Genomic DNA, 15,637 nt, shown 5'->3' with positions numbered 1-15,637 from the left:
CTGTGCTTAACAGTTAGTATGAGGTGCTTGTGCGGATATGCTGATATGTGTTTGGCAATAATACACAATGCCACGTTTGGCAAATTTAAAAAAAACAACAAATTCAGCTATACTCCTTTTCAGAAAGAAGATGCTTTCTCCTGGCAGCCCTTCCAAACAAACCATACTTGTTCAGGCTTTTTCTACTTGTACTCTCATGACCTTGAATATTTAACATGCTAACTAAGGCCTGTAAAGTCTTAGATGTAGCCATTTGTTTTTTAGCAATTTCTATGAGCACTGCAGACTCTGACTTTACTATGACATCAACTCCAGAGAAGATCGTCAGCTGTCTTGAAGATTTTCTGCTGGAGAATAATCTCAGTGTAAAATGGTCTTCAAATTTTTTGGAAATGGCCATACAATTTTTCCTAGACCAAAAGGTTGCAATCACAGCTTCTCCAAGATGGTTGCTGATGTCTTTTTATCCTTACTAATACCTGAATTCTCTAGACATGCAAACCGCTAAAACTTTTGCTTTTATACAGATGAATTACTTCGATTTTGAGAGAGAGATTCTAAGATTCTGTTAGAGACTTTAAGATTTTTTTAATTAATATTTATTATGTCCTGATTATGTATTCAAAGTTGTATTTTTTTTTTCACGTGACTGTAATCGCTATTAAAAGTGAAAACTTCTGTTTTTTAATTTAACAGCCACCGTCTTAAAGTTAGTTTCCAGCCCCCTTAGGGTTTTCATACCAATGACCTATCCACAGTATAGGTCATCAGGATCTGCTTACTGTTACTGGGGGGGGGGGGGGGGGGAGGGTGACATCTGACAATAATCTGCCAAATTGGGTGCAGAAACTATAGAGAAAGAAGGAGCTGAAGGCAGCTCAACTCCTTTTCAAGTAATCAGAACAAAGCTGCAGTATCCCAGTGCCACCACTATGCAGTGGAAGAGGTGGAATGTCTGGAGCATATTACTTAACCCCTTCCCGCCACGGGCATTTTTTTATTTGTTTTTGACTCCCCCCCCCCCCCCTTTTTTTTTTCTGAGATAACGACTTCTTGGGATTTCCTTGGCTGTAATCCATAATCATCAACATTAATATAAATAAACACTTAAAGTTCATTCTGTTTGTAATGACTCAATATAATAATGTGTGTGTTACTTTTTCAATTGAATTACAAAAAACAAACACCTTTTGATGATATTCTAATTTATTGAGATACACTTGTACACACACACACACACACTATATATATATATATATATATATATATATATATATATATATATATATATATATATATTATACTGTTTGTTCCTCAATCACGCAAAATCGGCTGTACAGATTTGCATAAAATTTGCCACATACATAGATAGGAACCTGGATTAAAACATAGGCTACTTTTTATCCCAGTAAATGACGTCACTATACGACCGCAGTGAAGGAATTTAGGTTCACACAACACTAAAGGATTTGTGATGACATCATCACAGGTCCTTCAGCCTTTCTAGGATAGGATCATGCTAGGCAGTGGGCGGAGCTACATACTATTTTGTGGGCGGAGCTATATAGGATGAAGCTGGACAGTGTGAAAGCTGAAAGAAAATGGAGTCTCATAGAAGATCAGGAGACTACAGAACATGCAGTCTGTGTGTGGGCAAGAGGAGTATATCGGGTGTAGAGTTTCAGTGAGTACGACGGGGAATGTGTTGTTCTGCCTCTGATGGGGGAGAACTTTGGCACATTTCAGCAACATCCGTTCAGCCCTTTGTAACACAGAAGCTTCTCAGACAGTCACATAACAAAACCCATGTAATCACAATTGCCCGATGTAGTGGAGCTTACACAGCACTGTAACACACCTCTGTAGGCTCTCCATATGCAAAAATGTACATACAGCTGGGAATCCTACGCATATGCAGCAATGTAGCAGAGCCAATACGCGGGAGCAGGCTGATCGAACTTTGGCACATTTCAGCAACATCCATTCAGCCCTAAGCAGCGCTGTAGGCACAGCTGATTACGCTCTCCATATGCACTGGTAGCAGGATAATGGAGGCAAACAACATAGTTCATGACTACTTTAAATCCTTTCACATTTAAGAAATAATTTTAAATCAATTCTTACCATTTTCCGCAAGAGGAGCCAAGACTTCAAAAATCATTTCCTTCTTTTCATGCTCGGTTTGCTTTTTAAAAAGTTTAACAAGTTCATCTGCAACATTTGTAGAAGCAAACTGCTCTTTACTCGATTCTAAAAAAAAAAAAAAAACACAACAAAAAAAAGGAAATACTTTATTGCAGAGGTTCTCTCCCCGAATCTTGATAATATAGTTATATAAAGGCACCATATAGGAGACAGTGCAAGGCACCACTGTGTGCATGATGTCTTTGATGAAAACTAATGCCACTAAAGGAGTACTCTTCAAGCATTTGGAATATTTAACCAAGAAATGTAATAACTGAATTTAAAGGGTTTTTCTATGATTTTAATATACTATAGGTCATAAATATCAGATTGGTGGGGGTCTGACAACCAGAACTCCCACCAATCAGTTGTGTGAAGAGCCTCATCACTGAACACTGATCAGATATTAATCCTGTCTAAACTCTTAGAAAGAGGTCACTTATTTAACCCTTAAGTTCTATCATGGTGCCTATCATAATGATATGTATATGATAGTGGGATATGATAGACACCATGATAGTACTTAAGGGTTAATATGTATATATGTAATACTACTAAACTGAAATGCAACATGCATTTTGAGCTTAACTTCTTAACTAAGCAAATACTTTAGCTTTTGTAGATTTTCATTTGCGTCCAGGCTTTAGTATACTTACCAAGCTCTGCTAAATTTCCAAAGGCAACAAGGCACATTTCTGTCAAAGGAGTGTTCTGAGAGTGAACTCCAAGGAGCTTCACTAATGTAGGAATTACTCCCATATTTATGAGCTGAGCTTGCAGAGAATCTAGAAAGAAACCAAATAAACACTACTTAACCTACTTGTACTATGCTGAAAGATCATACAATATGCAGTAAACAAAAGTCATTCCATTCCGGGTAGTTTTGTACCTACTGCCACACATACAGAAAAATAAAATGTGGTAATAGTTAAAAGGTGAATACAATAACAAGATCAGGAAATAAAACAGATATAACAAATCCAGTACCATAATTCATAATACTTTCCTAAAGGGACTCTACAGCACATAACAGATACTTCTAGACTAGGGGTCAGCAACCCGCGACACTCCATTAGTGAAAGCCTCATTTACATGCATCGATTATTGGTACAGGAAGAATTATTGGTGACTTAAAATATGTGGAATAATTGTTCGGGAATAGCTGTCCCATATACTATTAATACTGATGACTGAATATGGCAAAAATACTGTTTTACTGTGCACAAGAAAATTATGAGGAATAAAGTTGTTAATCACCCATTACTTAAACACAAAAAATATATATATATTAAAATAAAATTAAATACATCGAAAATGCAAATGTGACCTTAGATATTATAAACCAAGGTTATTTGTGAATAAAAGGTACAACCACTAATGAAAGGAAAAGGTTAATGAGAATAGCAAACACAATATGTCAACAGGTAACAGCAAGAGTCTTGACTTTTATTAAAACCATGGCAGTGAATCGGGCAAACAGCAAGTGAGGTAAGAGCTCAGTAACTCTAAATACATCAGAAAATTAGGATTCCTAAACACACAATGACAAATGATTTTCCTCAAGTAACTGAAAAGCAATCAAAGACAACTTAATGTCACGGTCACCGAGAGAGTGGGGGGGAAGGGGACTTTACAAACAATGGGGCAGATTTACTAATCCTACCTAATGTTTAGGCAGTGTACACTTACCCTGTATTCACACAACAATAAAAAGAGGCCATCACACATCCGCATTAATTTCCCTTTCTGTGAATGAGGGCTAGTCAAATGAATGATATTTTGACAGTTAGTTGTCAAAATAATGGACTTGGGACAAAAATGGTGCATTTTCACAAATTGAAATGTATGAGGAATTCATGGAAACCCCTTGGGTGTAAAACTGGGGCCATGAAAAATGGACATTTTTCAAGGCAGTTTTCATCCATGTTCATTTGAATCTAGGCTTAGACTAGTGGCTCATGCTGGATAGTAAACATTGTGCACCTGTAGATAGTTTTGTCTAACTTACTATGGGTGCGCTATTGACTTTCTAACAAAATTGTGGCATTAGAATCTTTAACTAACTCCACCGGCTTCAACAGGTGCTGCTCCACTGATTCGGGTGAATTGGGAATGTTTTCTCTAGTCCCTACCCCTCCTGATCAATCAGTGGAGTTAATTTCAGCACTCAATATGATAGGTAGGGCACGTAATAAGTTGGAGAAGACAGTGTGAGACCACCCACCTGACAGCAATTGATGCTGTTGGTTTCAGAAAATTAGGCTTTCTGCTATCAAACTTTGGGGGTGGTTAGAGAAAAATATCTAGCTGTACCAGAATCAATGGAGCAGCACCTACCGAATGATGCAAACAGAGTGAATTGTACAACTTACACTATAAAGTCCATTTTATTTTATGTCCCTACCCAGCAATCCAAAACCCAAGATCGGTCCTGTGCAGTTAATACACAAAATTCTGATCGGATATAAAAGCACAGACCTTCGAAATGGTCAAAACTGGACATGGTGTTATTTATTAAATGAAAACAAATGGTAAACAATGCTTCAGGCGATTTTTCCAGATTGGCGTATTCTGGGCCAGTCTTAACCCCTACCCCAGAGAAGTAGACAGCTAATTCATCTAGAAGTCCATGTGCCATTACTGAAATTGTAGCTTGAATAGATTTCAGTCATCATTTATGCCAGAAAACACATTGAAATTAAAAAAAAAAACAACAAAAACGTTAAGACAATAAAATCAATCTATGTAAAGCTTTTCACAAATTAATCCTTAGACGAAATGCTTGAACTATACAGTAAAGATCTCCACAATACAGCACTTTGTTAAGTAACTTGCAAACTTAGGGCTAGTTCACATGGGGCAAAATGGTCAGGATTTTGACATGGAATCCGCATCAAAATCCTGCTATAAAAAAACCCCCAAAAAACGCCTCCCATTGAAATCAAGAAGTGAGCTGCCCTTTCCTCAGGCGGATTCCACAGCTGATTCAGCCGTGGACGTCCGCCTTGCAACATCACCCGCCAGACTAGGCCTATTCATTTGGGCCTAATCTGGAGCGAAAAACCGCTACTGTTGGGAGCCGTGACAGTTGTGGCTAGCCGCGGCAGGCGCATTTTGGTCCGGATTCTGAAGCAGCTTCCAGAGTCAAAATCTGGACCAAAAAACTGACGTGTGAACTAGCCCTTAGTGTATCTAGTCTCACATGAGCCCAGCTGCTCAGCCATTTGTGTAACTTCCATATAGGTAGGAGTTCCAGACGTGGGAGACATATTTATCATATTCTGTGGACAAGTCATAAATATCCATGCAGCAAAAACTAGTGTCGATTTAGTTTTGTTTGTTTTGTGCCGAGTTTCGTTTCTGGTTTTCTTTTACCACAGCTTATTCTGGGAGTTGAGAAAAATTACACAATTTGTGATAATTTGTTATTTTACTGCAAAATTGTTAAAGGAAATATTTACTTAAAACAGAAAATTAAAAAGTTACATAAATTAATTACAGATAATTTAAACAGAAAATATATAAAAAAATGATCAGTAACTTGGTGTCTTAAAAGTGAAGCAGTTGGAAATGGTGGACAATATCAAGTACATGGTTCAAAAACAAAAAGCAAAACACCCATTAAGTAATCTAAAAACTATGTCAACAGATCTGGTACATAACATGCTGGATTCACACTTGCGTTGGAGCTAAAAATCGGCAGATAGAAAAGTCCTGCAAGTATAAAACAGGTGGAAAATGCACAGAAGCCTATCAGACCACATTATAGTCTATGTAACCACTTAGAAAGCGGACAGGGTCTCCATCTTTCAGGTTCCCATGCGGTCCCAAACGACAGAAACTTGAACGTTTGAAAACTTGAAAATTTGCTAGGTGCTCTGGCTATCCACTGCATTAGTTGTATGCATGAGTAATGTATATTTAAAGAGGACCTTTCATGTCCTCATGCACATGCAGTTTTATATACCGTTAGAAAGCTGACAGCTTGCTGAATTCAGCGCAGTTTTGGCTTTCCCGGTATTTGCCCTGGGAGGAGAGATATCGGTGCAATTAACAATAGCTCTTCACTGTTAGAAGGGCGTTCCTGACAGTCTAGCTGGGAATGCCCCTCTTGACAATAGTATGTAGTACTATACTGTAAGAACGCCCCCCCCCCCCCTTCCTGACAGTACTCGCTGGATGGTAAGGAACGCCCCCTCTGACAGTAAAGTGCTACGAATGTCCTTCTGACGGTGAAGAGCTATCGGTAATTGCACCAATGTCTCCTCCCCAGGGCACAGAACGGGAAAGCCGAACTCAGTGCATTGTCGGCTTTCTATCGGCATATAGAACCGCATAAAACAACCGACATGAAAGGTCCTCTTTAAGTACAATTTTGGAGTGTGCACTACTTGTAAAAAGAACCAAGGTCACACTCACTTGTTCAGGATTATTTCTTTATTATTATTTATTATTTCCTTTCTACTGGGTGGAAAAACAAAAACAAAACTTCAAATTATAAATTTTGAAATTTTGTTGCAGATTTAGTTGCAAGAGCCATAACTATTATTTTTCTGCCAATAAAGCTGTGTTAGGGCTTTTTTTTTTTTTTTTTTTTTTTTACTACAGGTTTATTTTACGCATATGCAACTTCTTTATCACATTTCCTTCCATTCTGGAAGAATTGTGCAGAAATAAAAAATATTCTGGTATTTTAAAAACTTGGAAATTGGGGACCAATCACTTCTGTAATGCAGGGCATACTACTACTTAGCATATGGCTGATCATAAGCTTCAGTAGGTAACATGCCGATAGCTAGCATGGGTGTCTTCAATGGGCCCCTGTCACCATAACAACCCAACATTACCCGATGATCATACTATAGAGTGCCAATAAGGAACCTGGACATTCACAAATCCTTTAAATGTTGCAGTTATCACCGACTGCAGTATTTACGAGAACAGACACAGGGCAAATAATAATCAAGCAGTTGGATTACAACATACCACCAAATTTGGTCCTAATACTGGAATTTAACGAGGACTTTTCACCACCTCTCAACTGATTCTGGTACAACTCAATTTTTTTCTCTAGCCCCCACCATTCCCGAGAAATCGATGCAATTAGTTTTGGTGTCTAATATGCTATTTAGTTGCTGTAATGTCATGAAGGCAGTGTCCGGTAGAACCAGGAAAAAGTGCATTTCTGAGCTCTGACCCAGTCTAACTGATTATAGCTCTGAATCCCACCCCCCTGCCCAACACTGCCCTTTTGACATTACAGAGCTTAATGAGAACCTTCCATGTCCTCAGGCGCATACGGTTTTATATACTGCCAGAAAGCCCCCCAGTACTAGTCTATGGACGAGTACAGTCAGAAGGGGCGTTCCTCATTGCTTAGCGTCATCGCTGGACGGTAAGGAACTACCCCTCTGATAGTACAGAGCTATAGACGAGTACTGTCAGGAGGGGCGTTCCTCACAGCCCAGCTAGACTGTCAGCTTTTTAGCAATATAAAACTGCATGTGCCTGAGGGCAGGAAAGGTCCTCTTCCACTAGCACAAGAACTTGCTAAGAACTTGAATTGCTGGAGGTAGTGAAAGGTCCTTTTTAAAGGGGATTTATTATGGCTTTAATATGTTATAGATTAGAGAATTATACATTTTTCTAATTTACATGTATTGTAAATATTGCTCACAAACCTATCCACGCAGTAGGCTCCTCTCAGGAATAAATGGTATAACCCACACAAAAGAAATGCATCCCATTGTCTAACAGTGATCCACCGCACACATCATGTGACCCCTGTTAGTCCGTTAACACTGTCCTGGTATCTCAGAAATAGATAAGTTTACTGAGGAGAAGAATTTTATTACCACCTAAGCATCTTGGGATATCACGTCTGGGGAAGTCCAACTACTGAGACGCACAGTGATCCCAAAAATGGGGATAATTTACCCAGATTCTAAATATAGATATGGGGGCACAGAATGCATGCTCCTGCTCCATTCATTTCCATTATTTTCTATAGTTGTGATATGTAAGAAAATTCAACACACAGTACAGAAGTTGCTGCATAACCATAGAAATAATTATTTTACCATAATTCCTATTCAATGTTAATAGATTCCCTTTAATATTTTTCTAAGCAGGTGTCACATATTGTGTGCGAGGGTCATGTCTAGTGCAATTTAGGTAGCCTGTGGAAATATTAGGTCGCCTGTAGATATATTACATATCTATTGGCCACTTTAAAGGACTTGCTGCGAGATGGTAATAAAGCCACACATGCTACCAAACACAACATCTTAGAGTAATAACACTTTTTTTTTTTTCATTTTAATTCCATGAATAAAAAGGAAAAGTGTTGTTGGGAATTAACAGAGGCAACGTGATCTTTCAGTGTAACAATCTAAATGCTCCACCTAGAGGAAAAAGGGACACAACGGGTAAGGGAACAATTGTTATATGGAAAAAGAGGTTTGAATAACCATATAAAATTCCCTACAGAACAGCAGGGCACAGAACAGATTGCTTCTGAGATTCAGTGCACATCCATCTGGCATTGCAAGGATCATTCTTGAATTGAAAGCATAGTAGAGGGAATTATCTTGTAGTTAACACTTTGCGTATCTCCTACAATTCTAACACTAGACTTGAGAAAATATCAGGATGTGTTTCAGAATAGAAAAATAATGATGTTATTATATTGCAGACCTCAGCTTGCTGAGTACACTGGATTGGCCTCTATTCAGTCATCTACAATATATATTACTACATTTAGTGAAGCACTGACTGAGCTGTCCTTATTGTGTGTGGATAAAGCAGTTAGTTTACCATTCTCATTGCTATAGTTCATCAGCATGCCACAAAAGACAGTCATGAGCTTCTCATTTGCTGGATCTGTTAATGTGCAAATTGACCGTAAATGGTCAACTACAATTTGTGCACCACCCGCTTGGTCAACTGCTCGCCTGCCCTCATCTGGAAACAAACAAAAAGGCACATTAAAACAATAGAATGCATTCCAATAGCACCCTGACTTCAAATACAGAATATATAATCCTATGGGAGGACATATTTCTTATGTATGCCTAAACTAATAACATAAGTACACTCTACAAGGCACCATACACAGTAAAGCTATAGTAACCTACAAATCTACATATACATTTTCACTCTGTAGGATACCCCGTATTACTGTACAACATTTACTTCTACTTATCACGGTAATGCACAAAGCTTGTGTGGGATATAAATGGTAAAGTCTGACTACTATGTATCACAACTAGCTTTAGCCAAAGTCTACCAGAGACAAACTGTCTCCATTCACAAGTCGCTCCACCTATTAAATTTCATTGCTGCTATACTTAAGTAGTGGAAAGTCATGGCTGTCACATCCAAATTACAATTTATAATAACTAACCAGTGCTCATACCTGCAAACCCTGCAAGGTAATCCAGATGAAAACAGAATGACATTTAGCTAAAGCTGGGGAGGGGGGGGGAAACTTCAGCTGAACCTTGAATGGATGGAGACTTACTTTTGGACATCCTTTTGAATACTATGAAATCTGATTCAAGCAGAATGTGCTTTTCAGTAAAACTTCTAAAAATGCTGAAAATATTTTTGGCACAAATAGTCTGCAATGCATTGAGGTAGATGAATGACAGATATACTTGTGTGTGAGGGTGCTAGTTCGTGCAGCATTACAAATACAACCTTCATAATGATCTCATTGGTAGGGTCCAGTGTAGCTGCCCTAGTCCTGCAACTGCTAGGATTACACATCACTTTGATCCCCTTAGGTGCTGGGCTCAAAACAACAGACATATCTAATGTGTTTGTCAGAGGTTTGTAATGTGAATGATGCTCTCCCCGCAATGTTTTTATTTTCTCTAAGATATGTATGCCAATACATATTCTTATTGAGCAAATGTACTAAGACATTTAAAAATATATAGGTTTGCTTCGGTTTTATTGGGACCAACCATCAGAAAAAAGCTAGCATGCTGGAAGTGCTTTTGCCATTCCCTTACAAAAATGTAATGAAAGGCGGTTTAGGCTAAGGCCCCACGTTTTAGAAAATCAACTTTTTTTGTTGCAGATTTTGTTGCGTTTTTTTTTGAGCCAAAGCTAAGAGTGGCTACAAGAGGAATGGAAGATATATATAAAAGTACTTACCGTATATACTCGAGTATAAGCAGAGGTTTTCAGCACAGTTTTTATGCTGATAAAGTGCGCCTCGGCTTATACTCGCGTCAATATGGTAATTGAAAATGTCACATAACTGGTCCGCAGTGAAAGACATCTGTGGGAGGCCGCTGGAGCAGTGCTGTTGCCGATAGGTGAGTGGTGAGGCAGTGCTGTCTCCAGGACTGCCCCAAGATGTTTCCAGAGCATCTTCTCTGCCTTGGAAACATCTTAAGGCGGCCCTGGAGACAGCATTTGTGCTCCTTTTCACTTCAATGATAGTGCCAGACATAGTACAAAGTACAGCACTTGCCTATCTCTGGTGCTCCCACTAAAGTGTATGGGAATACAAATGCATCCTCATTGGCGAGCAGCATGTCCACATTCAGCCACTGGATACAGACTGATTGAATTCACAGCAAGGAGGGGGGATAAAACACTCTTGTTTTCAGGATCCCCAACAATCAGCTATTTTAATAGAGGATAAATATTCTTTGTGTTGTAAGCCTTTTAAGTGACCAACAGGCCTGGTCATAAAAAAGGTAATTCACATTGTAGAATACATATCAATTCAGGAATTCAAGTTATATTTTATTACAAAGTTTTAAGAAAATGTTATTTGTCCTTGAGCCTTTAGCTAAAGGAGGTGGTACTATACTCCTACTATCATGTAGGATACATTCACTAACCAAGCATGTAGAGAAGATCTAAAATAAAACTTACTGCTATGCACTAAAAAGAATAAAATGGCTATGCTGCATTCATGTATCTTTTTTATTTTTACTTGTTAGACAGTAAAGCCGGCACATAAGTAGTATGCATCAGATCCATGGAGAGTAGAAAGGAGATTATAGGACAGCCTGTCTCACCCTTGTAGAGGGATAGAGGGACCTTGCCCTATAGTGGGACACAGACAATTAGTAGAAAGAGGGTGCTATCCACTGGTATCCTGTATTCTCTGCAGGATGTACATTAAATCTACTACAGAGCTATGTGCAAAAAAAGACCCTGCATGCTACAACTGTTCAACTGACCCCAATGATGGATGACACTACCACTCTGTGGTAATGGCTGTTATCTGTGCCACGCAGACTTGCCTACATTCCATGCTGTTTGTCATCTATCATCAGGTGCGAATTGCAGTTGTGTAATACTAACACACATGTACAGTATATGCAGACATAAGGTGCCATAAAGAAGAGAAATGTGTTTAGTATTGAGTGACTCGTCCCAAACATACCATGCAATGTGGGCCATTTTGAACAGATGCAAATTGTGCCAATTAAAACAGATATTGTCATAAATGTGAATTTTGGCACATGGATAAGATTTACAAAAAAACAACAACAAACAAATTGTCAGCAACCAGTCACAGCACACTATGAAACATGAAAGGTTTGCTGTGAAAGGGCTGTGTGCAACCTAGATTTTCAGTTAGTTTTCATGAATCTTCCCCTAATGTTGTTTGCTTCCTTTATTAGATTTGTGCACCACTTTATCTACATTACACACAACTCATGTGTAAGCTCTACAACCTCTTGTCCCACTTACTATGTTTTATTCATACTGCTTCTATATCCTTTTCATCTTTCCTTTAAAACTCCTCGCTGCCTCTTCTTTTTGCTTACAAAGTAGCGGTCTGACAGCTGATTCCGGCTCTTGATCACACAGATACTAGCAATTTGTCCCTCTGATCTTAGCATATATATCACTTTATGGCAAACATCCAGAGACAAAACCAATGCCCTAGTATGCATAAGGGCTGCAGAACAGTCTCCATAAACAATGGTGCGCAGGGGGTTTTGATTTTTCTTACATACCATCCACAAAACCATATACACATTACCAATTAAATTGGTAATTAATTGGAACTGGTAAATACCAATTAAAAATGTTTATTTTGCTAGAAAACCAGATCATGAAAGACAATTCGATTTTTTTCTAAGCTGCTTTTACTTTATAGTTACAGAGTTTTAATTCTATTTTCAGTATAATTTTAATAGAGGCGGCCATCATACCTGAGCAGCTAATGGCATTTAGCGATATGCTTTACAGCAGCGACATGGACCAAAGACGGTAGTCACAAGCTGTTCATTCAGGTTTATGGAAGAGTTTTCTAGAGTAAAGCGGTGTACAAATGCTGTGTTCATACGCTACTGTGAATAGTGGTCCCTATTAGAGATGAGCGAACACGGCTGATTCAAACAGCACGCTCCCATAGAAATGAACGGAAGCACCTGGCACGCAGACTTTGCTGGCGGCCGGCCGCTTAACTCCCCGCGTGCCGGCCGCTTCCATTCATTTCTATGGGAGCGTGCTGTTCGGACCGGCTGTTCCGAACAGTGTTCGCTCATCTCTAGTCCCTATCTATATATAAATAATACATAGTCCAGTCATATTAATGTGACTAGAGATGAGCGAACAGTGTTCTATCGAACACATGTTCGATCGGATATCAGGGTGTTCGCCATGTTCGAATCGAACACCACGTGGTAAAGTGCGCCAAAATTCGATTCCCCTCCCACCTTCCCTGGCGCCTTTTTTGCACCAATAACAGCGCAGGGGAGGTGGGACAGGAACTACGACACTGGGGGCATTGAAAAAAATTGGAAAAAGTCATTGGCTGCCGAAATCAGGTGACCTCCATTTTAGACGAATAGTGGATTTCAAATCCGGGTCATATGAGAATGTGAACTTTGTGACTATGAGACAGGGATAGCTGTACAGGCAGGGATAGCTAGGGATAACCTTTATTTAGGGGGGAATGTTATTAAAAATAACTTTTTGGGGCTCTATCGGGTGTGTAATTGTGATTTTTGTGAGATAAACTTTTTCCCATAGGGATGCATTGGCCAGCGCTGATTGGCCGAATTCCGTACTCTGGCCAATCAGTGCTGGCCAATGCATTCTATTAGCTTGATGAAGCAGAGTGTGCACAAGGGTTCAAGCGCACCCTCGGCTCTGATGTAGCAGAGCCGAGGCTGCACAAGGGTTCAAGCGCACCCTCGGCTCTGATGTAGGAGAGCCGAGGGTGCACTTGAACCCTTGTGCACCCTCAGCTCTGCTACATCAGAGCTGAGGGTGCGCTTGAACCCTTGTGCACACTCTGCTTCATCAAGCTAATAGAATGCATTGGCCAGCGCTGATTGGCCAATGTATTCTATTAGCCTGATGAAGTAGAGCTGAATGTGTGTGCTAAGCACACACATTCAGCTCTACTTCATCGGGCTAATAGAATGCATTGGCCAGCGCTGATTGGCCAGAGTACGGAACTCGACCAATCAGCGCTGGCTCTGCTGGAGGAGGCGGAGTCTAAGATCGCTCCACACCAGTCTCCATTCAGGTCCGACCTTAGACTCCGCCTCCTCCGGCAGAGCCAGCGCTGATTGGCCGAAGGCTGGCCAATGCATTCCTATGCGAATGCAGAGACTTAGCAGTGCTGAGTCAGTTTTGCTCAACTACACATCTGATGCACACTTGGCACTGCTACATCAGATGTAGCAATCTGATGTAGCAGAGCCGAGGGTGCACTAGAACCCCTGTGCAAACTCAGTTCACGCTAATAGAATGCATTGGCCAGCGCTGATTGGCCAATGCATTCTATTAGCCCGATGAAGTAGAGCTGAATGTGTGTGCTAAGCACACACATTCAGCACTGCTTCATCACGCCAATACAATGCATTAGCCAGTGCTGATTGGCCAGAGTACGGAATTCGGCCAATCAGCGCTGGCTCTGCTGGAGGAGGCGGAGTCTAAGGTCGGACCTGAATGGAGACTGGTGTGGAGCGATCTTAGACTCCGCCTCCTCCAGCAGAGCCAGCGCTGATTGGTCGAGTTCCGTACTCTGGCCAATCAGCGCTGGCCAATGCATTCTATTAGCCCGATGAAGTAGAGCTGAATGTGTGTGCTTAGCACACACATTCAGCTCTACTTCATCAGGCTAATAGAATACATTGGCCAATCAGCGCTGGCCAATGCATTCTATTAGCTTGATGAAGCAGAGTGTGCACAAGGGTTCAAGCGCACCCTCGGCTCTGATGTAGCAGAGCTGAGGGTGCACAAGGGTTCAAGTGCACCCTCGGCTCTCCTACATCAGAGCCGAGGGTGCGCTTGAACCCTTGTGCAGCCTCGGCTCTGCTACATCAGAGCCGAGGGTGCGCTTGAACCCTTGTGCACACTCTGCTTCATCAAGCTAATAGAATGCATTGGCCAGCACTGATTGGCCAGAGTACGGAATTCGGCCAATCAGCGCTGGCCAATGCATTCTATTAGCCCGATGAAGTAGAGCTGAATGTGTGTGCTAAGCACACACATTCAGCACTGCTTCATCACGCCAATACAATGCATTAGCCAGTGCTGATTGGCCAGAGTACGGAATTCGGCCAATCAGCGCTGGCTCTGCTGGAGGAGGCGGAGTCTAAGATCGCTCCACACCAGTCTCCATTCAGGTCCGACCTTAGACTCCGCCTCCTCCAGCAGAGCCAGCGCTGATTGGCCGAATTCCGTACTCTGGCCAATCAGCACTGGCTAATGCATTGTATTGGCTTGATGAAGCAGTGCTGAATGTGTGTGCTTAGCACACACATTCAGCTCTACTTCATCGGGCTAATAGAATGCATTGGCCAGCGCTGATTGGCCGAATTCCGTACTCTGGCCAATCAGCACTGGCTAATGCATTGTATTGGCTTGATGAAGCAGTGCTGAATGTGTGTGCTTAGCACACACATTCAGCTCTACTTCATCGGGCTAATAGAATGCATTGGCCAATCAGCGCTGGCCAATGCATTCTATTAGCGTGAACTGAGTTTGCACAGGGGTTCTAGTGCACCCTCGGCTCTGCTACATCAGATTGCTACATCTGATGTAGCAGTGCCGAGTGTGCATCAGATGTGTAGTTGAGCAAAACTGACTCAGCACTGCTAAGTCTGCATTCGCATAGGAATGCATTGGCCAGCCTTCGGCCAATCAGCGCTGGCTCTGCCGGAGGAGGCGGAGTCTAAGGTCGGACCTGAATGGAGACTGGTGTGGAGCGATCTTAGACTCCGCCTCCTCCAGCAGAGCCAGCGCTGATTGGCCGAATTCCGTACTCTGGCCAATCAGCACTGGCTAATGCATTGTATTGGCTTGATGAAGCAGTGCTGAATGTGTGTGCTTAGCACACACATTCAGCTCTACTTCATCGGGCTAATAGAATGCATTGGCCAGCGCTGATTGGCCGAATTCCGTACTCTGGCCAATCAGCACTGGCTAATGCATTGTATTGGCTTGATGAAGCAGTGCT

At 41.1% G+C, this 15,637-nt stretch overlaps 1 protein-coding gene across 2 annotated transcripts in view; it reads right to left on the bottom strand.

Moving 5' to 3' along the window:
- RAP1GDS1 (Rap1 GTPase-GDP dissociation stimulator 1) overlaps positions 1-15,637 on the bottom strand; it is a 95,218-nt gene that overhangs the window by 31,033 nt on the left and 48,548 nt on the right. The window contains exons 5-7 of one of the 2 annotated variants that reach the window (XM_075285635.1): positions 9,001-9,147; positions 2,841-2,969; positions 2,125-2,250 (exon numbers count right to left, since the gene is read on the bottom strand). In XM_075285635.1, the coding sequence (XP_075141736.1) occupies positions 2,125-2,250; positions 2,841-2,969; positions 9,001-9,147 (402 nt within the window). The remainder of the gene's footprint in view (positions 1-2,124; positions 2,251-2,840; positions 2,970-9,000; positions 9,148-15,637) is intronic. The other variant, XM_075285644.1, reaches the window with a different exon arrangement.

The sequence above is a fragment of the Leptodactylus fuscus genome, chromosome 1 (assembly GCF_031893055.1).
Source record: "Leptodactylus fuscus isolate aLepFus1 chromosome 1, aLepFus1.hap2, whole genome shotgun sequence".
Lineage (NCBI taxonomy): Eukaryota > Metazoa > Chordata > Amphibia > Anura > Leptodactylidae > Leptodactylus > Leptodactylus fuscus.
This window is presented reverse-complemented; position numbering and strand designations above follow the sequence as displayed.